The sequence below is a fragment of the Cheilinus undulatus genome, linkage group 14 (assembly GCF_018320785.1).
Source record: "Cheilinus undulatus linkage group 14, ASM1832078v1, whole genome shotgun sequence".
NCBI classification, from domain to species: Eukaryota; Metazoa; Chordata; class Actinopteri; order Labriformes; family Labridae; genus Cheilinus; species Cheilinus undulatus.
In genome coordinates this window covers 35555542-35579894 of record NC_054878.1, presented here as the reverse complement: position 1 = coordinate 35579894, position 24353 = coordinate 35555542, and the positions used below count along the sequence as shown (strand labels likewise).

The 24353-nt window shown below is 38.0% G+C and overlaps 1 protein-coding gene across 10 annotated transcripts in view; it reads right to left on the bottom strand.

Moving 5' to 3' along the window:
- lama2 (laminin, alpha 2) overlaps nucleotides 1-24353 on the bottom strand; it is a 356517-nt gene that overhangs the window by 119869 nt on the left and 212295 nt on the right. For 8 of the 10 annotated variants that reach the window (XM_041805224.1, XM_041805230.1, XM_041805228.1 and 5 more), the window contains exons 22-28: nucleotides 21896-22002; nucleotides 16450-16722; nucleotides 15387-15567; nucleotides 11586-11722; nucleotides 8064-8195; nucleotides 7281-7385; nucleotides 1825-1968 (exon numbers count right to left, since the gene is read on the bottom strand). In XM_041805224.1, the coding sequence (XP_041661158.1) occupies nucleotides 1825-1968; nucleotides 7281-7385; nucleotides 8064-8195; nucleotides 11586-11722; nucleotides 15387-15567; nucleotides 16450-16722; nucleotides 21896-22002 (1079 nt within the window). The remainder of the gene's footprint in view (nucleotides 1-1824; nucleotides 1969-7280; nucleotides 7386-8063; nucleotides 8196-11585; nucleotides 11723-15386; nucleotides 15568-16449; nucleotides 16723-21895; nucleotides 22003-24353) is intronic. The other 2 variants (XM_041805233.1, XM_041805234.1) reach the window with 1 other exon arrangement.

The following is a 24353-nucleotide window of genomic DNA, read 5'->3' as shown; positions in this document are numbered from 1 at the left end:
TTCCACTTCTACAGGGTTAGACCACCGAGGACTCCTAAGATAACCTTGCAAAGTAGATGGATTTGCCAGACTCCATGTCTGTCTTCAGGTAAATCCATCTTGAAAAGTTCCACTCAAAAATGTTTGTGCCGCACTGAAAACTGTTCGTACCAATCAGCTGTAGTTGCGGAGAACAAGGCAGTAGTGCTGGGCGGGGTTTAACTGTATTCAAAGCTGTCTGCATGGCTGCCTCTATGTGGTGAATAGCTCAGATGTAGCTTTAGCGTAGCGTCACTTTTACTAGAACTTGGCCACGTTTCAACATGATATAAGGAATAAAAACAACCCTAAAATCTTTTCATGATGTTAAAGATGTTTTCACTCATCTGCCAACCTGCTTGGGCATGAGTTTGTGATAGTTACGGGGGTAAAAGTTTAGATATGTGAGTGGTCGTGTACAACAGCTGCTGGTGAGTGATTAGCTTGGACTCGGCCACAGTGGTGGTTTTGTCAGAACCGGACAACATTACTTTATTAAAACAAACGCAGAGAGCCTAACTGAAGTTTTCATGACAGAAAAGATGTTTTTCGCTCTTTTCCCCATCTGCTTCACATGGGTTTGCGATCGTTGCAGGTGGAGTTTGCAATTGTATCCACCAGCTGCTGCCGCGGTAGCTATTAGCTCGGATATAGCTGTAGAAAAAAACGGCAGTTCAATCAGAAGTGGACTACATTTCTTTTTAGGTCTGTAATACCACAGATGCTGCACTCATGAACGAGACCCCAGTATCAACATTTCACCATCATCTTAGCTGCCAGTGCTAATATTAGTATGTTCAGTCTCAAATCAAAAATGGCTGTTCCTGCCAATTCTACATACACTGTAACCATACAGTCATACTGTATATTTCAGATGGATTTATGGCCAAAAAGTATCAAATAAATCTTATCTATTGTAAATGCTCTATTTGTTTGTCTCTACCTTTTTCTCTCTGTTCGTCCACTAACAGTAAATACAGCTGAAGTAGATGGCTGTTCAACATGACTTTGTTTCCACTTCAGGTTTCTACTGTCATAAATTTGCTAAATGCTGCCAAGTACAAAATCTATTAAATGCTGGGTCTTTATAAATAACATAGAGGAGACCCGCTCTCTTTAGTGTCTTGAGATTATATTGGCTATAATTGTTGGTTTACAAATAAAGATTGGTTGATTGTATGAGTGGTTGTGTACTAGGATAGGAAGAGCAGTCTAATTAAATTGCCTAATCCAGCTGTAACTGTATCTCTTCTGTGCATGTAAATGTATGAAGTGACCTTCATACTGATTTCTGAAGAGGTATCACAAAGCCCCAGAATGGCTGCCATATTGGAAATGCTGAGTCCTACGAACTTGTGGCTAATGGAGAAGTGGAGTTGTGGTTTGCTGACTGAACATCTCGGCTGCTAAAATATGCTCTTAATGCTCTTAATCTAGCTACCCCAACAACACAACAAAAGCATCACGTCAGAACAAGATTTTGTTCAGGTGAAGCCCCCGCACATGTTCTTGCCAGTCAAATCAGCCAAGCTTATAATTCTTTATGAAGCTTAACTTCGGCTCAGTATGATCCCCAAAAAAACAAGAGCTGTAGGGACCAAAGCCATTTTTAACAAGGCTAAAATCAGGTTTATTTCTGCAGTATAAACAGACATGTGAACATGAGCTATGATGGGAATACCTTGTTATTTGGAGCAAGCTGTGACTGGAGTTAACCTTTTGCATTAGCTTCATTTTTAACACCAGGTTGCAATTTAACCTGACTGTAGCTGTGATGGGAAGAACTGAAATGAGATATGTACTCACCCACATCCTGATGAGTCCTTGTGCCTCTGTGCAGAAGCGTGTCAGTCCATAGCAGTAACACTTGCTGCAGCCCAGCGGGTTTCGTATAGACAACCCAAACGTGTCTGGCTTACAGCGGTCGCAGTTGTGTCCCTCCACGTTTACCTGAAATGACAAAAAAATATAACTGAATGCATAATTTTGCTATTCCTTATGAACATTTCTATGTGTGGAATCTACTTTTTCCAAGCTGTGCACATTTATATTTATATTTCAGCAATCCAAAATCGACTCAGTTCATAACTGAGAAAGAGTGAACTGCTGCATAAAGTTTGAAGAAAATCTATCTGAGCCTGAGATATCACATTCACAAGCAAGGGACACACATGAAGCCTGCTGGCCTTGACCTTTAACCTTTGGCTTAAAAAAACAAATGAATTCATCAGAGTAGAATTTTGTAAAAACTTTGACGCAAATTACATTAAGCATTATTTAGATATTGCATCAACAAGCAAGAGGTGAACAACAGTCTCAATGACTTTGACTTTTGATATTTGACCTCAACATTTAATCAGTTAATAAACAAGCAACTGGATATTAGTGCAAGGTTTGAAGAAAATCATAACAATCTTGAGGTTTAGCATTCACAAGCAAAAGATAAACTTGAACCCCAATGGCCTTGACCTTTAACCTACAACCTCCAACATATGAAGTGTAAAGGTAAAATTGAAGACACATTTGTTGCTCTCACTTTTGAATTTCTATATTTAAATTTTCAGAGTTATCTGGGAGGCCATGAGGAAATACAGCTACATAACATACATGTCTGTCTGTCACTGGCAGATAGACAGATGTAGCGACAGACAGGCAGACATGTCATAGGACAGCAGGAAAACAGACATGCAGAGCGACTAGTGACATATTGCTGTCTGGCTGACAGGCAGTCAGCCTCTTTCCCATTCTCCGGGAAGATGACACTCAGATCTGAAGCCTCTACACAGAGTGTGTATTTATCTGTGTGTGCACTTGAAATTGTGTTTTTGCATGTTTTGCTGTCTATATATGCTATCAGCAGGTGACAGCTAAGATGAAAGGTGTCTCCAGTCAAGAAATGCAGCACTTTGAAAATGTGTATCTTTCTGTTACTGTGTGTATGGGTGTGTAAGTATGAGAGAGTGAATAGTAACAGCAGACTATTGATTGCAGGGTGTGTGTGATCAGCTTGTCACAGTTTGAGAGATGTGTGAAATAAATGTTTGATATGTGACTATGATGAATGTGTGTATCAGGGTTCCCACTCTTTTCCTGAGATCCTTTTCCAACAATTTTCAGTTTGGTTGGAGATAATATAGCTGGTATGACAGGACTACACTGAGCCCATACACCAAGATATTCCTCCCTATTGCCATTAACTTGTACATTTAAAAATAATCATTTGATCATAGAACAATACAAATACACATGAGGATGTATAGCTCTCAGTTTTCATGGTTTGGGCATTCATGACCTAATTTCTCTCTTTTTCCAAAAACTATCTACCAGTAATATTATGTGAATCTTTGGCAGCACTATGAACCACTGATATGACAGTACACATTTCATGACATGACATCAGGATTCCTAAACACTTTTAAAAATAAAACAATACTTTTGATGACCTGAACTGAACTGAACTGAAGCGCTTTCTTAAACTTCTCAAGCACATTAGCAGATCTTCAAGGTCTGCCTCCAGTGGAGATTGTAGTATCCTTAAGCATGGCTCTGACTCTGCACAGTCTGCTTTTTCTTTTAAAGCTACCAAAGAATGAAAAAATCTTCCAACCAGTCTGAAACTTTGCACGACTTTTCCACATTTTCTCTCAGGAAGTGGAAAAGTTGTTTTTAAGAAATCAGTTTTGTCAGGATTAATCTTACATCTAAGTCACTGTTTCATAACTTTGAAAAATATCATATTTAGGGTTTAATATATGCATTATGCTCCCCCTTTGCTATGAAATATGTATTGTGGCTGCATGAGTGTGGGTGTGTGCATGCATGCACATGTGTGCACGTGATTGATTGGTTCTGTATTTCATTGTTGTTATTTACCTGCCCAGGTGCTACAGATGGAAATTAGCTAGCAAGCTAAATCTAGTAAAAGGCATCTTTTCTCTTTTTGAGACTAATGTAATTTTGTACGTTGTCCCTGACACAAATAAACTTAATAACACAAAATAAAGTTGTTGCATGGTAAAAATTAAAGGTGTGAGATTTTTTAGTATTAGATTTAAATACTTACTGATGACATTTAAAAGAAATCTAAATATATCAGGTCAACTAAAATGATTATGAATAACCTTCAAATTGCAATTAAAAATGAATCACTTATTACAACAAATTAGCTGTCATTAGTGACCCTGCATAATGAAATAAGACTGAACTTTATCTTTATTTAAGACAAGGTAGCCCAATAACGCATTTTCATGTTAGACTGGTGGACCGTTGGAATAATAGTGAAAGGATGCATAAGGTCACTGTCTAACACACCACGCTTCCTTTGTGGATTCAATTTTCAGCCAAAGCTTCAGACTGATTATTGTTCAGTCTGGAGTGTTTGTATCAACTCATGTTATCTGCACCTTTATGTGGTATTATAGTGAATAATGGAAATATTCCCAGGATAACAGTAATGCATTTGTATACTATAAATGTAAGTATATAGTATTTATGTTTTTTTTGTGTGTAAGGGGACTTCTCTGTGTCTCATTCACATGGAGGCCATCATACAGGAATGTCACACAGTTCTGTGACATTTACTAAAATAATAGCACACTAACAAAACATACAAGGATAATGACAGAGGAAAGTTTGAGCAGTAGCTTTTGAATCTGCATTGACATTTAAAATCTAAACTTTCATCCACCTGGAAGGATAATAACCATAAATTAGTGTTTTTTTCTGTCTGTAAAAGTAACAATAACAAAAAACTTTAGCTCAAAGAAATGTCAGTTGTGTTGTATTGTTTTCACTTTAATGGTGAAATAACAGCTTTAACAAAAAATACAGGAGAAACCGCTATTGACAATTCACTGATCTGGATCAAACTCTGTAGGTACAGTGCTTAACAAATTTATTAGACCACCACACAAAGTAAGGTTTATGCCACAGCTGCCCTAAATTAACAGCATTGGTAAAAATTGGTAAAACCAAAGTCATTTTTTATGTTTCTGCAATGGTTAATACACCAATATGTAGAAGCTTTTTAACCAAAATGATGTTTTTAATGCTAAAATGTATTTATTATTGTTATCCATGAATTTTCAAATTCACTTATTCACAAAAAAACTGAAAAAATAGTAAAGCACATTATTATTTCTTGATGAATATATGTTAAATTATAGTTATTTACTTGCATTCCTGAAAAGAAAAAATTGTTTTAGTGGTTGAATGTTATGCTTGATTAATTTCTGACTTCTCGCCATGTTTGTAGGAAACATGTATTTGTGGGATGAGCAGCAGAGTTGAGTATGTGGGCTGCGTCCGTGAAAATTTGCCAAATCCTCTCTGCCGATGCCTAAAAGCTTATTTGCTTTTGCTATTAACTTTTGTTTCGAGCTTCTGGTACCCCCAGGTGCTGAGGATCAGGTACCTGATATAAGATTTAAGACTGAATGAGAAATACCCACATCCTCTGTCAGTTTGAAAATTTTTAATGTTGGCGGCACAGGGTGGGGGTTGGAGCCATATGGCCTAAGGTCTTCAAAATATGAAAATGGGATAATCAAAAGAAGAAGCATTACACCTCAAAATCAAGCATGAACAAAGCTGTCAGATTTCCAAAAGTTGAACAGAAAAAAACAGTTGGTTCTACAAGTTCTACTAAACAACTTTGCTGCCTCTTTGCAAAACCTTGTGTTGAGAGACGTAGCTTTAAGCTCAAATTACATCAACAGACTTTAATTTCTGAACTAGACTCTAATTTTCACAGCTAATGATTAATGGAGAACATTAAGTCAAAGCATTGGCATCAAATAGAGTCAGTTCTGGGCAGAGAGTTTTGTGTCAGGGAAGAAGCTGGCACAGGGAGCAGAAACTGCTTCGAGGTAAGTAATGGTAAGATCCACAGAAAATATGTTAGAGGTGAGGTACTTCAACCAAAGAGATGGAGAGGGAGAAGAAAGAGATGAAGAACAAGAAGATAAAGAAAGAGGAGTAACAAACAAGAAAAACTAGGAAGACAAAGAAAAAGAAAAAGAGAAGAAAACAAGTGATGATGAAAATGCAATGAAGAGAAAGAAATAACATGTTGAAAAGTTCCAAGATGCAAAAGAAGAAAATGAATACTAGGACAAATACAAAGAAAACAATAAAGAATTCCAAGTTTTCTGAGGTACATGTATGGGGAACTCCAAGGAAAAATGGTTGGGAAAAACTGCTGGACATCATCGTTAAACATTGATATAATGAATATAATTATTCCACAATTAATTATATATCTCCAGTAAAGGGTTGATACTAAAGTGGGCTGGTCTGAGCCCTGAAACTTCAGGGCTGAAAATGAGTCCCACTCTCACCCTGAATGTTTTAAACACTGTTTGTACTAAAATGCTAGGATGGCCTTATTTTAAGGTGTTTTGTTTACATTTTTTGTTAATGTTTCCTGCATTCTATTTGTCTTTTACTTGTTGAGCACCCTCCACAGCTGGTGAGAGCACTGTCTGTTAGTCAGCGTATAAGGTGCACTTTCATCATTTAATTAATTAATCAATCTACATTTGTTTAGTGCCAATCTCTACCTATATCTCTGTGATGTATCATTTGAATAGAACCAGCATTAATCCACCATGGAGTTAGCATTACTTAACACTATTAAACAGCATAGGTTTAGTGGCAAGGAAAATGAGGAAAACACAGAGATGGGTCAGGACACATTCATCATTGACAACAGGCACACAGGATCCATGTTATGATACAGATAGGCACCTTTCTCTCATGATACTTTGTCCAGTTGGTCTCTACTGAGGGAAAATATGTAAAATAAATAAATAAATAAATCTAAGGTAAATCATGTAACAACACTGTGTCCAACAGGACGTCTTTTCCTCCCTTCAAGTTAAAGGGGAGTGGCCCTGCCACACTGGGCCAGTCTCAGGCTAAGGCAGATGTGAAAACTTTCCCTGCCCTACTTACGCCAAAATTTCGTTGTTTATCTTTTGATTTAAAGAATGCCACCCCGATGCAACTTTGGTTTTGGCTGTGATAAATACAAGCAATCATGTTTCATATGTTCAAAATGACTAATGAGAATTAACCCATGTCTAAATATTTCAAGAGCTGCAGGCTTTTAATTAATACTGCACAGATTCTGGCGCATTTCTAATCTTTGAACTGTAGGTACACTGGATGAAAAGGGAAAAAAAGGGCTTAAGCTCTTCTTTTAAATCATTCCAGAAGTTGACTGGGTTTAAGTGTGTTTATTTTGTGAGTGTGTGTTGTACCTTGCAGCTGCACTTTCCTGTCCGGTCAGCACAGGCACACACTCCTCTCTCCAAGTCGCAGGTCTGGCTGTCCGATCCCGCAATGTTGCACTCACACTGGATGCACTATGGGAAACATGGATGCAAACAACGCCAAGTTTCTGTTATCAACAACATGACAGGCCGAGAGAGGAACTAGCAGAGTGTGTCCTAACTTTATGCTTCACCAAACCATTAAAAATGTACTCCAACATAAAAAATGCTGCCATTATCTGTTTTCACTCCTATGTCAGCTACAACACCAGTGAACACCAAGCAAGGTGTTGTCCAGGGATAAAAAATGCCAGAACTGAATGACCATGAAATGTCTCTGAATAGATCTCTACAGGATCAATACATTCTTACATTCTGCTGGCATTCATGTAAAATTATTCAGCATTTCTCTACCTTGAATACAGCTGCACAATGAAGCAAATATCAAGTGTGGAATGTGACTGGGGTTTTAAATGAATGTTCTTTTGAAGACTGATAAAGGAATGTCTGGTACCTTCAAACTGGAACAGAAATTTCATTTAAGTTTTGACAAACATAAAGAAAAATGGATTGACAAGGCTTCCATCAATAAGACAAGAGACTTTATAAATTATGTCTTTTTCATTGGTAAATTCACTGAAAAGGTGTCTTTTTCTCATCCTAATTTAATAAATTCTACCAGAAATTTTCTCCAGCCTAACATTGCTATAAAATAAAGCATATTATGTAGTTATTATGGTTATATTACAGGTGTTGATATGGATCATTTACCTGAGGAAAATCTCTGTATCCGATCTGACATTCATTGCATTTCTCTCCTCTGAACGAGTCGCGGCAGAAGCAGCAGCCCGTGTTGATGTTACACTGCTGGGTCACTGAGCCGACCACACTACAGCCACACTCCTACAGACACAAACACAAAGGCGTGACTTATTATGGATCCAGATACCAGTATATCATACACCTAACATGTGGCGACAGCATTACAATTTTTTTTTACCGACAAAAAATATTGGATTAGAGGCCAACAGATGCATCTGTTTGCTGATATAATTGAGCCACTATGCCCCTATCACAGACATTAAGGCATTGATGCAATAAACTGTTGATGTACAAATGGAGGTAAATTAGTTTTCTATGGGTCATACAATGCAGAAACCTATGCTCAGGGTAATTTAGAAATGGTATCATCAGGGCACTAGTTTAGCTCGAGCTGGTATGGTGCTCCATGTACAGGGATACAAGAGTTTTACCATTGGGCAAAGGTAGGCGATAGCCTGGGGCCTCATGCTTCAAGGGGCCTAATGATATATTAAAGAGGTAGTCACTTTAACCTTTTATCAGCTGTACACTGAAATATAACTGAGCTATGATAAAACACACCAATGCTGGTGTTATTTCTGACATTTGCACCAAACTGATAAAAAAAATCTTCATTTTATGGCTTTTAATTAGTTCAAACGGACATCCGCTTTGAAAAATCTTTTCTGAAAAGGCGTGGCTTATGAGACGTAGAAATCTACCATTATTCATTTGTTCACTTGTTAACTAGCAGTAAGGTGTAGGTTAACTAACAGTTACATAAACTATTTGTCATACAGTTACTATGTCAGTTTCATCTAACTACAAGTTAGTTACTCATATGTTCACTGGTTAACTACCAGTTCTTTACTCAATTGTTACTGAGTAAATGTGCCAAGTTGCTGTTCATTGCCAAGCAGTTACTAATCTTTTGGTTGGTGGCAACTTTGCAATTTTTTTTATTGATTAAAATTAAGCTTATCATTTTTCAGTGATTAATTGAATTGTATTGACTGTATTGAAGTGAGTTGCATTGAACTGAATTGAATGCCCCCTTCAAACTTTTCATAAGTTTCAGAATTCAGATCCAAAATCCAATCAGCTTCTTTCTTAGATGTTATTACAGTTGATAGTTGTCCTTATTGAAACATCATGAAAATAGATCACGCATATGTTGAGTTGAAAGAAGTGTATAAATACATGTTATGTTTATGCTACAAGAAACAAAGTGGATAGAGCTGGAAAACTGTGGAGAGAGAGTAGGGAATAACATGCAGAAAATAAGTATGGCCAGATCCAAACTGGGCTGCCCACTTTGAGGACAGACGCCTCTGCAGATCAGTGTTAATTTTACAGCTATTTTTGATTTTAGTCTCATTCTAAGTCTTTAGATTAAATACTTTTTGTTTTAGTCACGTTTAATTTATTTCTACCTTTTATAGTTTTAGTCAAAGACAACTTAAAAATATTTAGTCCAGTTTTAGTCCAAAAAAAATCCTCATAATTCAGTCTTAACTTTAGGACCTAGCATTTATTCTCTTGCCTGAATCTGGTACCAAATAATGGTGAGTTCTGTGCCCCCTGCCAAATATGGGATCCCTGCTTTCTACAGCTGAAATTAAAAACTAAAGTACATTTTAATTTAATGTTAATCATCATGATGAAAACTGAACTTCCATTTTGTCAGCTTTAGGCATCAAAAATCTATTTTCAGCAAGTCTTAGGGCCAATCCCATTTATACCCCTTAACCCTTCCCCTTGTCCCTTGAAACAGAGTGGTAAAGCAAAGGTATGAAAACCTTCCCTTAAGAAATGAGACGCCACTTGATTGCTGTTCATCATCACTTATTGTCGATAAACAGCACGTCATCAGAGGTGACATAAAGCTTCAACCATCTCTTTCATTCTATGGATCTCCCTGTTGATCTTCTCCATATAGTTATACAGCTGAGAGCCCTCGCTTACACGTGTGCATATTAAAAACACAATAAACTGCCACCCCTAGCAGCTAAACATTGAATATATGAGAACCTCAACTGCTTTTATGATAATCATTTATAAATGCCAAAAATATTTACATTTCCAGGCCTCCTCCTGTAAACTCATCACACCCCTTGGTTTCAAGTGTGGTCCTGAAAAATCTTAGTTTCAAGAGCTATGTAGCCCTTAGTCCTAGCCCTCGATTCAAAAGAGAATTGGGATACCCCTTCACCTGACGTGAATGCTAAAAACCAAGGGGAAGGGCGAAGATAAAGGCTAAGGTGTAGAAATGGGAGCAGTGTAGTCTTCCTAATGGAAAAAAGCTGTCGATAAACATTTTTAGTCAAAGTTTTGGTCGACAAAATTAACAATGCTGCATATGGGGCCAATTTGCAACCACTAGGCTAGCAGCATTTTAAATGTTGCTTCAATTCAACAGGAATCCTAATGTAATCGGGTCATTCTGACCCCCAGCATAAGTCTACTTATAAATCTGGGTTGTTTCATGGTTGTGTTTTGATCATACTTCCTGGCTTTTTGTGTAAGGCTAAACATCTTCTCTACAGAATATTCACCTTTTATCAAACTGAAGAACTTCCTGTGTGTATTTTGCCTTGAACAGAACCTTGCTTGTTATTTCTTTTCCTGTCCTTGCTGACTTTTCTGTTTTGTATCTGCTTCTAGTTTCTTTAGTTAGCAACCACTTAAATCTGTTGCATCCCTTTTTGTTGTGCTCTTGTACTCTCCTGGATCAATCTGGTGTTAAAATTAGGCTTACAGTACTTTTATGTTCAAGCCTCTAATTGCTAATAGTTTGTGTGCTACATCTAATAGTTTTCTGTTATTGCTGTCTTGCGGCTCTTTGGTAAGATGGTTTCAGAGCAGAACAATTACTTTCAAATGCTTTGAACACAGTCGTGTTACAAAACGGGGAAGCCGACAAAATGGGAACTATTCACAGGAAGACAGGTGATAAAGAGGAGAGAGAACAGAGAAAAGGCTGTGTAAACAAGAGCAGGGATAATAAGAGAACACAGAAAGGAAAGGAAGGAAAGAGGGGGAGAAAAGTGTCTGTGAAGAGGAGATCTGTGGAGAGAGGGAATATAAAAACATAAAAGTAAGGATGGAAGCTAAAAGTAAGAACCAGCTGGAACAGGAAACAGCAACTAGGTTAAGACTTTGTATAAATTGTGATTAATACTTGAAATATTGTGAATTCCTGTGAGTGAGAACCCTTTTTGGTCATTAATCATAGTTAAGAAGGTAATGTCAGTTGAGTTAATATATATTATTGAAGGTGAATGGGGATTTGTATTCATGGAAGCAAGCTGCAATGTTTTTCCTCCTTAGCACAAGTTATGACTAGAATATTTTCAACACGAAATTTTTTTCATGTTGAAAACATTTTTCTAACTGCTGTGCCACGCCATTTCTTTAATTCTATCATAACAGTACAGCTACTGCAGGCTGAATGAATATTTGTCAGTCTTTGCTTGTACAGGTTCAGCTTACCTTGCATCCAGTCATGATATCATGACCCCAGTGATTTGGAGCACAGCGGTCACATCTCTCTCCGATGGTGTTTGGAGGACAGATGCATTGCCCTGTGTTGGCGTCACAGTTGTTCCCCAGATGAGAGCACTCACATGCTGGGAAGGAGAAGGGAAGAGCATTTAAAAGGTTTCATCAATTTTCTTAACAAAGAATGATAGTTTAATAATTGAAATTATTGATTAAAAATGATTCAGTGTCCTTTCTTCTATAGTTCTGAACAATAACACTGCTTTTTCCTGTCACAGCATGTCATGCTGCATGCTGGTTCAATTCAAATATAAAACAGTGTGTGGGATCTTATAGTAATAAGCGTTAACTATCTAGTGATTTCTCAAGAAAAGATGGAAATTACCTTGTAATACATTGGCATTTTACCATGTTATAACTCAGAAATATGGCAAAATTAAGTATTTACCTAATAAAAATTATTAATATTAATTATCAGGCAACTCCTTGTGTATTTGCAATACTCTGGTGGTCAAGTGGTATTTTACTCTAACACTAACCCCCTAATCGCATATCCTTACCCTAAAAATTGCTTGAAAATTATTCAGGAAGGGCTCATTTTAGTTAAGTGGGGCATAATAAAGAAATAACCAGGGAATCATCAAGCAAAATTACAGGGGTTAGGGTTGGGGAAAATTCCACCCAACTACCAACGAATTGCCACAACATTACAAGGGTTAGGGGAAAATAAAATAAGTGGAGGAAGAGGGATGGATGGATGTCAAAATTTTAACTGAGGGTAACAAATAGGTAACATTCCTGGAATAAACTGCAAATTTATGAAAAAGGAGAATCATCTTTTCTGTTTTACTGATTTTGCTAAGTTGTAAAAAAAAAATATACAAATGAAAGTAAACAAAGTGTGCATATTCAGTTTTAGAGCGAGCCATTATACCATTAGACATTTAAATGAATAACTTCCAGACATTGTAATATAAAAGGGCACTCATGTAGTCACTGCATAGAGATGAGTGATTTACTGTTAACACCCAAAATCCCCCTGTGTCATTTATTCTAATGTATTCACCTCCAGTTAACAAACAAAATCATTTGGCATCGTTGCCACAGGACTCTCTTTGTTCCTAACGCCACCCACTGGATAAACTGAAATGTAAATACTAAAAAAATGTAACCTTTACAAGGGAGGGACTGCATTGTTTTGCTAATATTTTAATGATGAGAAGTTTGCTGAAGTGTAACTTTTAGGCATCTGTTAATTTATGTAAATTGTTGATGGAAGTTTTGTTTCAGCTTCACATTAAAATTCTGGAAACATTTTTATAGCCTTTATAGTGATCTTTAGGCATCATGTTTTTGGGTGTCCATTTAACTGTTTGTCTGTCAAGACCATTCATGTAAACATCATATCTCAAAAGCTTTGCACAACACACAAGGATGAACTGATTAGCTTTTGGAGTCCATAGGTCACAGGTACATTTTATTAGGCCTCACATTCAGTGGTTCTTTGCAAACAGCATATCTTAACAGTGCTCTGAGGGATTTTCTTCAGACTTTTCATGGATGCCCACTATGACTCAGGAACAAAGTGGCTAGCTTTTGAAAGTCAAAGACCAAGGTCATTGGGCCTCATGTTTATCAGTGGTAAATGGTAGAAGACTTGAGCTTGTATAGCGATTTTCTAGTTGCCTGACTAATCAAAGTGCTTTTTATACTGCAGACTGCACTAACCCATTCACACCCGCTCACTTTATTTTCACAACGACTGCTAATGTAGAGTAGTACATAGTAATTCCTCTTGTACTTTGACTTGACTGAAGTCTGTTTTCTGGATCTTTAATTACAAACTTTTTACTCTGGTAGCCCATCAGCTGTTGAAATAAATCAAAGCCAGTAATCCCCTGTCATATCTTGTCATTGTGCTTATGACCAGGCGGCCTTGTTAACTTTTCCTCTTGGCTGTTGTAGGTGTTTGGCATCGATAATATATTGCATAAGGAGATGTGTTACTTGTACTTGGCATGTGTAGAGGCTTAATCCTCATTTTGGGCAGCAAAAACTTTGTAGCACCTGCTATTTGGGTTGCCAGGTTTTCAGGGCATATGATTTCATAATTTGAACATATTCCCCTATTTAAAAAAGACTCAGCTCCTAAATAAACATTTGAAAAAAGATTCAAGTACTTCCAGATAACACAACACACCCTCAGGAAAGATCTTCAAATACTCAGCTCTTGTGACAAAAAGTTTATTTCTGTAGGATGTGCATTTTATGATGGAGAAAATAAAAGCCATAATTCTTTAAGTATACTGAATGCTATTTGTCTACTAAAGTATCTTGTATTCATTAAAAGCTGACTTCGCTCTAAGATCTGGAAAAAAAAGTTAAAATACATAAAAATATAACAGACTAAGCCATCATAAAGCACTGCTCCTATTAAGCCAAGTAAGGAAGAAAAAATATGCTTTTCATCAGCTTGAAAATGAGCAATTATGACCTTGAAAAGTAAGAAAGACAAGTCTTTAACATGATTTCTTTAAAACTGCAGCAAAAGGCATATTTAATTATAAACACACAAACAGTCACCTCTATGTGAAAAATTCCCTGTCCTCATCTGCTTAAACCCAATAACTATTTGCTGCAGGTTTGTCTAAACCTTGACCTTAAGACACATTTCTAGTGCTTAATTCCTTCTGGGTTGATTTTTAATTGCTTCTCCTGGAGGAAAGTTTATTTTTTATAAATATTGGAAACTAAATTAGCAGCTTTATCTACAGCCTAATCTTAAATGATTCTTTGTTGGTTCTCTGATTGACCTGCTGACCCACTGATGAAAGACCCCCCTCTTAAAGCAACTGTTACCGGGCTATATTTGGTTTTAGTCGGTTGCAAGGATACAATTTTATTGAACATAAACGTTGTCGAATGTCTTTGTCCTTCTTTTTATCATGGGAGACTATTTCTGCTATCATTCTTGTACTGAGTTATCGATCATTTCAAACAATTTTTTCAGTTTGTTAAATGCTTTCATAAGTTTTTGATGTGCATCGGCGCCCAGAACATTCATGGTCATGGACATCCTCTCTGCCTTCCCAAAATCTTTTGTTCTATTCAAACAAACATGAATGTGACATGCCTCCATTTTTGTGTCAAAAGATTGGGCTGCTGTTTTCTTCAATTCCACCAAAAAATTCATTTTGATGCGTTGCTCAACTTTTAAGCTAATAATTTTTTGACGCCTTAAAAAAACCATGCACTTCAATCAGTCACTAGCAGTGAACTAAAGACATCACTTATAAAAAACTTACAGCAGTTGTGGCCGAATACCAAACCTCTAATCTAAACCACTCAGTGTGACTGTGAACCACGTGGGTTTATCCTCATAAGCATGGTCTCACTATTTATTAGCCATGCTTCGTATGTGCTCCAATTTTAAAGATGTATATATCAAACAGCAGCTGATTATTTTTACTACCTCTGTCATTGGAATTAAACTGGCACCCCTCTGTAAGGAAAGGCTGTGCCTTTTCTCAAATTGGGCATACTTGATGACGATGCTTTAAAAACAGAATTTCTCTGCAGAAAATTTGCGTAAATTTAAACCTAAAAAAGAGATGAAAAAAGACCAGCAGCAGTTTAATAAGAGCACATTTTGAGATAACTCCAATGTAAATTACCTAAACATACAATATAAAGACCTACTCTAAATGTGCCAGTATTGACAGCTTCACTTCAGTGCTGTGTGCTGAAACCATAAAAACCTCCCTCCTCCTCCACCATGCTGTGTCTGCTTACGTGTGCAGCCACCCTCCTGGAAGTTGAAGAACCCCCGGGCACAGCGGTCACATTTTGGTCCAGTGACGCCCGGCTGACACCGACACTGACCCGACTCATCGCAGTCAAATGACTTGGAACCAAATGAATTGCAGTGACAAGGGACGCACACTCCTCCTGTGGTGACGCCGTGAGTCTGAGACTGGAGGAACACAGGAGCAGACAAGGATGGGAGGGTTGTAAAAGGAGCTGAGAAAAGGCAGCGGAATCGGAGCTAGACAACCAAGCAACTTCAAGACCAGGAGGTTATACGGACACAGGAAGTGAGAGTAAATTTCCAAAAACTGAATTAAAAGAAAATGGGTGATATTTCCCATTTTCAGTATTATTAAAGAATTACTTCTTCTGGCTTAACTGTTTGTTATTGTGTTTTTAAGAGAATTAAGGTCTCTTAAAAAGCCGTCCATGAGCCAGAAAATGCCTCCTGCTGCTTCTGTGAAAAACAAAAATCAATGCCATGCATAGTGGTTCATCAAATGGGATCCAAACATTCACAAACTGCCCCTTAAGCTTCACTGTGTCAGCCAACACTTACTAAACAAATCTTTAGACATGTTGCCAGCTCAGAAAACTTAAATTAAGCAAAGTTTGGCTCGAAAGAAACAAAAATAGATTGTCTTTCTGAAGGCAGAATAAGGGAACTAAAGAAAAAATAAATAAATATCGTGACTTTTTAAAAAATCTGACATAAATGGCATCTACACAGCAACAAGTGAGTTTAGTTACTCAAAAAAGAAAAATGGTCAAAGATTGATTATGTCTTGCAGCATGAAGCTCTGCTGACTTTCCATGACTTCTTAAACTGAACAGCATTTTCAGACATTAATGTCCTGAAAATAATTACATGGCCATGCTCATAAAACCCTCAGACACAACACAAGCCAAACACACTTTACTTTCCATGCAACATTTAGAACATTTTCAAACCATCATTTTAAAATGATTAAAATGTCTTTAAATCTAGCATGAACACACCCATGCGTCTTTAAACACACCACACTGTCATCGACGTTCAGTGTGTTACCCCTGTCTTAGGCCTGTACGCCCCCCTTGGACAACCCCCTGTACGAGGAGGTCCGCCCCATCTCTGCTGCACAGCCTCGATGGGAACACGCTCTACCGGCCTGCGTGTCTCCCGCCTCCCGTAACCTTGGCGGCGCAGGTCACAGCTTCGGCCCACGAAGCCGGGGCGGCAGATGCAGCGGCCTTCGACGTCGCAGCGCTGAGAGATGGAGCCATGAGGGCTGCAGCGACAGGGCACACACTCCTGACGCTCTGCATCCCACCAGCAGTTAGGCTGGACCAATCACAAAGGTGAAGGAAGGTACAAATATTGGACCAGTGAGATTCAGATAAAGCAACTTACATGAAGTAAAAATAAATCAATAAAAAATAAAAGCAAGGAATGCTTAGAGTTTAAAATCCTAACCATTTAATTCAATTTGTTTTTACTAATATGGCAAAAGCCCAGTAGAAAAGGTGTGTAAAACCTTGTGTGCCTTTTTACAAAAAGGTTCAAAACAAAAACAGAAATAATGGCTAAAACATTTTCAATGACTTTCACTGAGAAATTTTAAGAGATGTAGTGCCATGATCACAAAAGTGGATCCAGACTTTTTTGAGCTGGATGCCTGACAGGTGCACTGAATTCCTCAGAGGGGGCCCTGTGGATGAAGTATGCACACACACAAATGACTGGCATACATTTAGCTCATTTCCACCAATCATATCTACTTCATTGGCTAACATTACAGTATTCAAAGGTGTTATGAACATACATTTTCCATTTTAAAATTATAATCAAACAAAACAGAGTGCCACTGTTGTAACTACCAAAATTATAAATTAAATTATGACATAAGGAAATGTGCTGCATTGAAATGCAATGAAAGCTGAAGAAGTTTCTAACACAACCCAACCAGTGGATTTTATCATGTATCTTGCCTCTAATACAAATTACTTGTTATAGTCTGAGATTTACTGGGCGGGGGCACCTTCTTAATCTGCCATTGCATTTTCTGTGATTTCCTAGGACTTTTAGACAGGTCATGAGTACTGAGGTATCTCAACCACTTCAAGTTTTTAAGATATATTTACTTTTTTTCAAGTGAGATAAAGGGTCGAATAACTTGGTTTATATCGATACAGTTCATGTTGATTCAGAAACTATAAATAGATACCAAGACTAGATAAAAAGATAGATAAATACTTTACTAACCCTGATGGAAAGTCAAGAAAAAATTATGGCTTACAGTTAGTAAAAAGATGATTTATAATAAAACACTGGCAGTAGTATGCTTCTTGACCTCAAGATCACCCATTTCAAATGTCTGATCAAAAATCAAATGATGATATCTGTTTGATACCATGGCAGCAAAAATAGAGTCCATTTTTAAAAAACTGCTGGAAAACCTGCACATGCTCTATATTGCACAAATATATTTATAACATTTGTAAATGTCTATAACTAATGAGGAAACTCTCACTCCTCACCAGTTTATCTTGATTTGTTTCCTTGATCTTGTTTTTACTTATGGCATGCCTCTGCTCTTCTTTTACCTACCTTGTTTTTCGCTACTGGAGGCATATTGCTACGTTTATCTTGCTGCTTTTACTTGCCGCATTTTTCCTGATCGATGTTTAATGTAGACTTTTTGTCCTACTTACATTTTATTGCTTTCTATTAGTACTTGTTGTTACTAAGGGTTGCTCTTTTTCTTAATTTTGAGCACTTATGTTTTGTCCAGTCATGTGCAGCTGGTTGTGTGTGAAAGGAGGCTAACTCACTCACGTTATAAACCAGATTTAACTCCAACATATACAGTCATGGACAAAAAAATTGGCACCCCAGAAATTGTTTCAATTACAAACGTTTTTGGTATACACATGTTTATTTCCTTCGTGTGCATTGGAACAACAGAAAAAATACAAAATTGACACAATTTTAAACAAAACTCAAAAAATGGGCCGGACAAAATTGTTGGCACCTTCAACTTAATATTTGGTTTCACACCCTTGGAAAAAAAATAACTGAAACCAATCACTTCCTATAACCATCAACATGCTTCTTACACCTCTCAACTGGAATTCTAGACCACTCTCCTTTTGCAAACTGCTCCAGGTCTCTCAGATTTGAAGGGTGCTTCTTGCAACAGCAGTTTTGAGATCTCTTCAGCGGTGTTCAATCGGATTTAGATCTGGACTCATTGCTGGCCACTTCAGAACTCTCCACCTCTTTGTGTCCAACCATTTCTTGGTGTTTTTTGAGGTATGTTTGGGGACATTGTCCTGCTGGCACACCCATGACCTCTGACCCAGACCCAGCTTTCTGACACTAGGCCCTACATTGCGGCCCAAAATTTTTTGATAGTCTCCAGATTTCATGATTCCTTGCACACAGTCAAGGCACCCAGTGCCAGAGGCAGCAAAATAACCCCAAAATATCTTTGAACCTCCACCATGTTTGACTGTAGGTACTGTGTTCCTTTCTTTGTAGGCCTCATTCTGTTTTCTGTAAACAGTAGACTGACGTGCTTTTCCAAAAAGCTCTACCTTAGTCTCATCTGTCCACAAAATGTTCTCCCTGAAGGATTGAGGCTTACTCAGGTACATTTTTGCAAACTCCAGTCTGGCTTTTTTATGTCTCTTTGTCAGCAGTGGGGTTCTCCTTGGTCCCCTGCCATAGCACTTCATCTCATTCAGATGACCACGTATGGTCCCAGCTGATACTTTTGCACCCTGAGTCTGCAGGACAGCCTGAATTTGTGTGGAAGTTGACTGAGGATGTTTATCCACCATTCCAACTATCCTGCTTTGCATTCTTTTGTCAATTTTTCTCTTCCATCCACATCCAGGGAGATCAGCCACAGTTCCATGGGTTATAAACTTCTTGATCATATTACAAACAGTGGACAAAGAAATCTCAAGATATCTGGAGATAGTCTTGTAACCTTGAGATTGTTCATATTTTTCCACTATTTCTCTTCTTAAGTCTTCAGACAATTCTGGGCTCTCCTTTCTCTCCTCCATGCTTGGTGTGACACACACAGGCACACAACACAAAGGTTGAGTCAACGTTTAGACATTCTAACTGGCTTCAGGTGTGATTTCTAGATTGCAAGCACCTGTTACTGCCACAGGTGAGTTTAAATGAGCATCACATGCCTGAAATAAAATGATTTACCCGCAGTTTTAACAGGGTGCCAATAATTTTGTCCGGCCCATTTTTTGAGTTTGTGTAAAATTATGTCAATTTTGTCTTTTTTCTTCAGATTTTTTTTGTTGTTCCAATGCACATAAAGGCAATAAACATGAGTAAACCAAAAACATTTGTAATTGCAACAATTTCTGGGAGAAATGGTGTATTTTCTGGAAAAATTCTAGGGGTGCCAATATTTTCAGCCATGACTGTATGTACATTTTAGACAGTGCTCTCTCTTGGTTAAAAACTTGACTGAAGATCAGCAGTTTTCAGTACTTCATGGTATCTGCAGATATGAAAACTTCTGCCAATATTTGCAACCGCCATGTCTGCTGTAGAACCAGCCTGTATTGGCTGAATGCAACAAGTTTGTGGCATTTTTGTCTAGACTTGAAGATCTACATCAGCTCAAGTCTTTTTCTTTGTTCAGTCTCATTCTTTAAACTTTTAAATGTGTTCCACAGCTTAAACTTTACTTGTCCTTCATTGAATTGTAAAGAGTATGTCGAGGACTGATGTTTAAGGTGTAAACTATGTATTGCTTAACCTGACACTTCAGATGGATATGTTTCACGCATCCATCTGGAAAACCTCTCATACACAGCATTTGGAAAAGGGCAGAGCCTTTAAAATAACTTGGAGGAAGACTGGATGAACGTTCTGTCTGTCACATCTTTATGGGCTAATCAGAGCAACAAAACACGTGACGTAGCTGCTACCGAGCTGCACCCCTACCGAGGACTACACTCCACAGGGAACTGCATAATGCGAACCATAGTGACTGTAGACATGTCAATACACAACTTTTGTCGTTTTTGAAAAGAAAACAACTCACCGCTGTTCTTTGTTCTTCCGTTAACGAAAAAATTTCATCAAGTTCTGATAAAACTGGTGCTTTAGCAGCATCCAAGCTAATGTCTTCAGCCATAATTGCACCGGCCTCTTGTTGCTGCTTGCTTATGTCACTACTCCACTGCGCCAGAAAGTACTGCCCCTCGACGCTGATTGGTCCTGTCACTCTCTAACTGGGCCCAAATGGTTCAGACGGGAGCTTTGCAAGATGGATTCACCAGTGAGAAACACGGAAAAGGGCATATCCACCTGCTATGCAAGGTTATGTATTGCTGGCATGAGATCAAAACCTTGTATCTCCAAAATCAACACTTTTCAGGGACTGAAAAAAACGCTGTATTTTTTAAACAATTTAACACTGAGTGGTCATGGTCAGGATTGTTTTGATGCTTTGTATTGCTTAAAAATGTGTTAAAACCCACTGACAGAGGTAAAGGAAGACCAATAGCACTGATGCAAGATAAAAAAACATTGAAATCATGGGGTGCAGATGGCCTGGTGGTGGTTAGCTTGCACCCGATGTACGCAGATAACAAGGTTCAAGTCTTGCCTATGGCTCCATTCCTACATATCTCTTCCCCACTCTCTCATCCCTGTTTTTGACACTATCCACCATCCTATTATCTGATTAAAAGCATAAAAAAGCCCCAAAATGTTTCTTTAGAAAATGTAAAATCATGAAAAATGTACATATGAGGTTTCAGCTTGACGCCAGCAATATGTATCAGTATTGATATCAGTGTTGTTTAAAATTAATTTGCAAATATTGGCATACTGGATATTTGCATTTGCAATAAAATCCCATTATTGGGTGTCTGGGCCTTCTGTTTTTGTTGCAGTGGTAACAAACAAGATCAAGTTTGCCAGAACCACATGATGCTTGATAACTTTGGTACTTTGACAACAATTTGTTGTATCTTTACAGGGAAACTATCAAGGTAGATATTGTATGTAATCATTCATCTGAAAAAACTCTTGAGATCTGATCTTTCTGTTGACATCACCCAGCCCTATGCAAACACAAACTATACAGAGCAGAAGGTTTTGATTTTGACTCTCAAGGTCTTTAAATTCCCCTCAATATTATATTACCTCCTTCATGTTATAGCAGCACATGCCAGTAGGAAAAGGATGAAATGAAACATGAAAATAAAAAGGCTTTTTGACCAAGCAGGTGCTGACTGTTTTGCCTGTTACTGGGGAAAATAATGTCATAATATTGATGCATTTCAAGTTAAAAAGAAAATACAACATATAATCCATAAACATTTGACACTGCAGAAACTGAAAACAACAATAACCTTCAACAAACGTTGGGAACTAGAATTACTGCACTTACAAGGGAAATAAAGAGTAAAACAACTTACTGTTGCAACAGTGTATATAGGTAGGACCCCTGGATTAATGAAGCACTCACCATGCACTCGTCACACTGTCGTCCAACCACGTTCTCTCTGCATTCACACTGTCCGTTCTCCTTGTTGCAGACCTCAGATACAGATCCATTTGTGTGGCACTGACAGGCTGAAGGAGAGAGAGGACAACAAAGTACTTCACATCAATTATCATTTCTAATGGGAGGATTTCTACATATAATACACACCAGTTTAAGAGAAGCACAAAGTGGTGAGTGTGGATACTTCACACTACAGAAGACTGGATAAGAGCTCAGATGCAGCTTAAGGTCTTCTTCAGGATTAGCTGTCGATATGCTCTTTAATATCCTGCTGACTGCACAGAGGAGAAAATCTTCTCCTCCCCAAATAGATTCTTCAGTCCAGTGGGCTGACTTAGTTTGGCCAGATTACGCTTTCTATACACAAAAAAACTCCTCAGAGTTAGTGTGAACCTGAGTGATAAATTAAGGCTGAAACAGAGAAATGTTAGCACTGATTTGAAATTGTAAATGTAGATCTGTCCTGTTTGCTAAGAAACTGTGACTTAAAACTTCTGGAAACAGCTTCAATGCCCCCTGTCTACCAACAAACTTAACTATGTACTTTATCAGACTTGGTTCATGCTTCTGCATTAAATCTGTGTCATGTGCTCTTTGCCGATACATGCATCAATATAAATATTGCAGGATCAAAATGGCACAGTCGTAACATATACGTTCTCCTTGTGCAGTTAATAAAAAAAGCCAGTAGATGGCAGTGGTTGTTAGGCTGCATGATGAAGGCACAGCTCACATACCAAAAAAAGTCAGTGCTCACTCTGGGAACAAGGATAGTAGCATCTATGACAAACAAGACTAAAAGCAGAGTACTGGATGTGAGGCATTCAAGCTACATAATAAAGAAGGTAAAACACTGCAGCCACACCAGTTTTCATCATATGTGTCCAGTCCACCCAACCAGCCAGTGTGAGTAACACTGTTTAAGCCTCACTCCTTGGTCATCACAGAAACTGCAGTGCAGTTTTTGGCAGAAGTAAATCAAAAAGTCATGCTTACAGAGGTAAGTGGGCTTTTAGTAAAGTGAAACCAGAGTATTAAAAAAATGAAAAATGGCAGCAAGAGAGACAGAGGACCTTTTTAAAAAGTTAAATACAAGTGTATTTGCATTTATTAATGACTAACTGATTTTAGACTATGTTAATTTCATTGGATTGCTGAAGATCTGACTTTATAGTCTAGGAACCTCTTACATATACCTCCCCTGTTATCCTCTACAATAAAGAAAGGCCGCTGTAGTGACTTAAGCGACGCGCAACGGCATGTTTATTATCCCAGATGAATCACAATACACATCGTATCGTGAGGCTGTGGGAACTACCCAGCCCAAGACATGAGTATGTGTAACAGACAGTTATGAAAGGCAAAGAAAAAGTTTCTGCAAGCAGAAGCAGCAGAACAAAAATGTGCACAAAAGTAGGAAAACATTCACTGAGAAAGTCAAGGCACACTGCTTTGTTAAACATTATTAAACTAGTCTTATTCAAAGTCAAACAAAGCAGCTCACCTTGAATTTTTCATTGTCATTCAGTTCCTTTTTCACTAGCATGACATTCACTGACATAAAAATGTTCATTCACTCCCATCCCTGTTGCCAGGTTTCATTCCTCTAGAATAACACTGAGGTTACAACCTTTGTCGTGTGTGTCGTTTTTATGCAGCCTGAATGGGTTGATATCAAATATCAGATATAAAAATCTTATGAATGTCAAATTAAATCACATTTTTGGCTTTTTATCTCTGATTCTTCTTGTGACTTCAACTTTATTTAACTTTGTCTGTTTAAATCTTACTAAGGGGAAAAAAGACACCTACACATGCCAATCAACTTATTAGATACACAATTAAAAAGCTTGAACATCACAGCTCCCATCTGCTGGATTGGCTGTCAGACACACACATACATCTTAAGAAAGTAGCGGCACACACAGACTTGTAGCTTGTTTTTAAGGCCTGACTCTCTCTGTGGTTAGATGTAAAAGAAACAGAAGGACGGACCTGAGTGTGGGAGAGAGAGAGAGCGAGAGGGAGGGGTATAACAGATGTCTGCACACGCACACAGAAATATTCAAAAAACACACATCGTACATGTCACATACATTGATTTCTGCTTTACACAAGATGCAAAGATGCATGCATGCCCACCCACACACACAGGCACGCAAACATGAGCGATTGAACATACGAGGCAACATTCACACATCCATCCCTCTCTGCTCCACTCTCTCTCTCTCCCTTAAACGCACAGACTCTCGCCCCTCAAGCTTCACCCTTCAGGGACCATCTGGACTCCGTTCTGTCAGTCCCTACAATGCTCGCCTTGTTGTGGGATAAAATGTTGTTTTTTGTTGTGTATTTTTTTCTTTATTCCTCACTTTGGCCTTGATGCCAAAAATGTCCTTGTAACTTGAAATACATTATA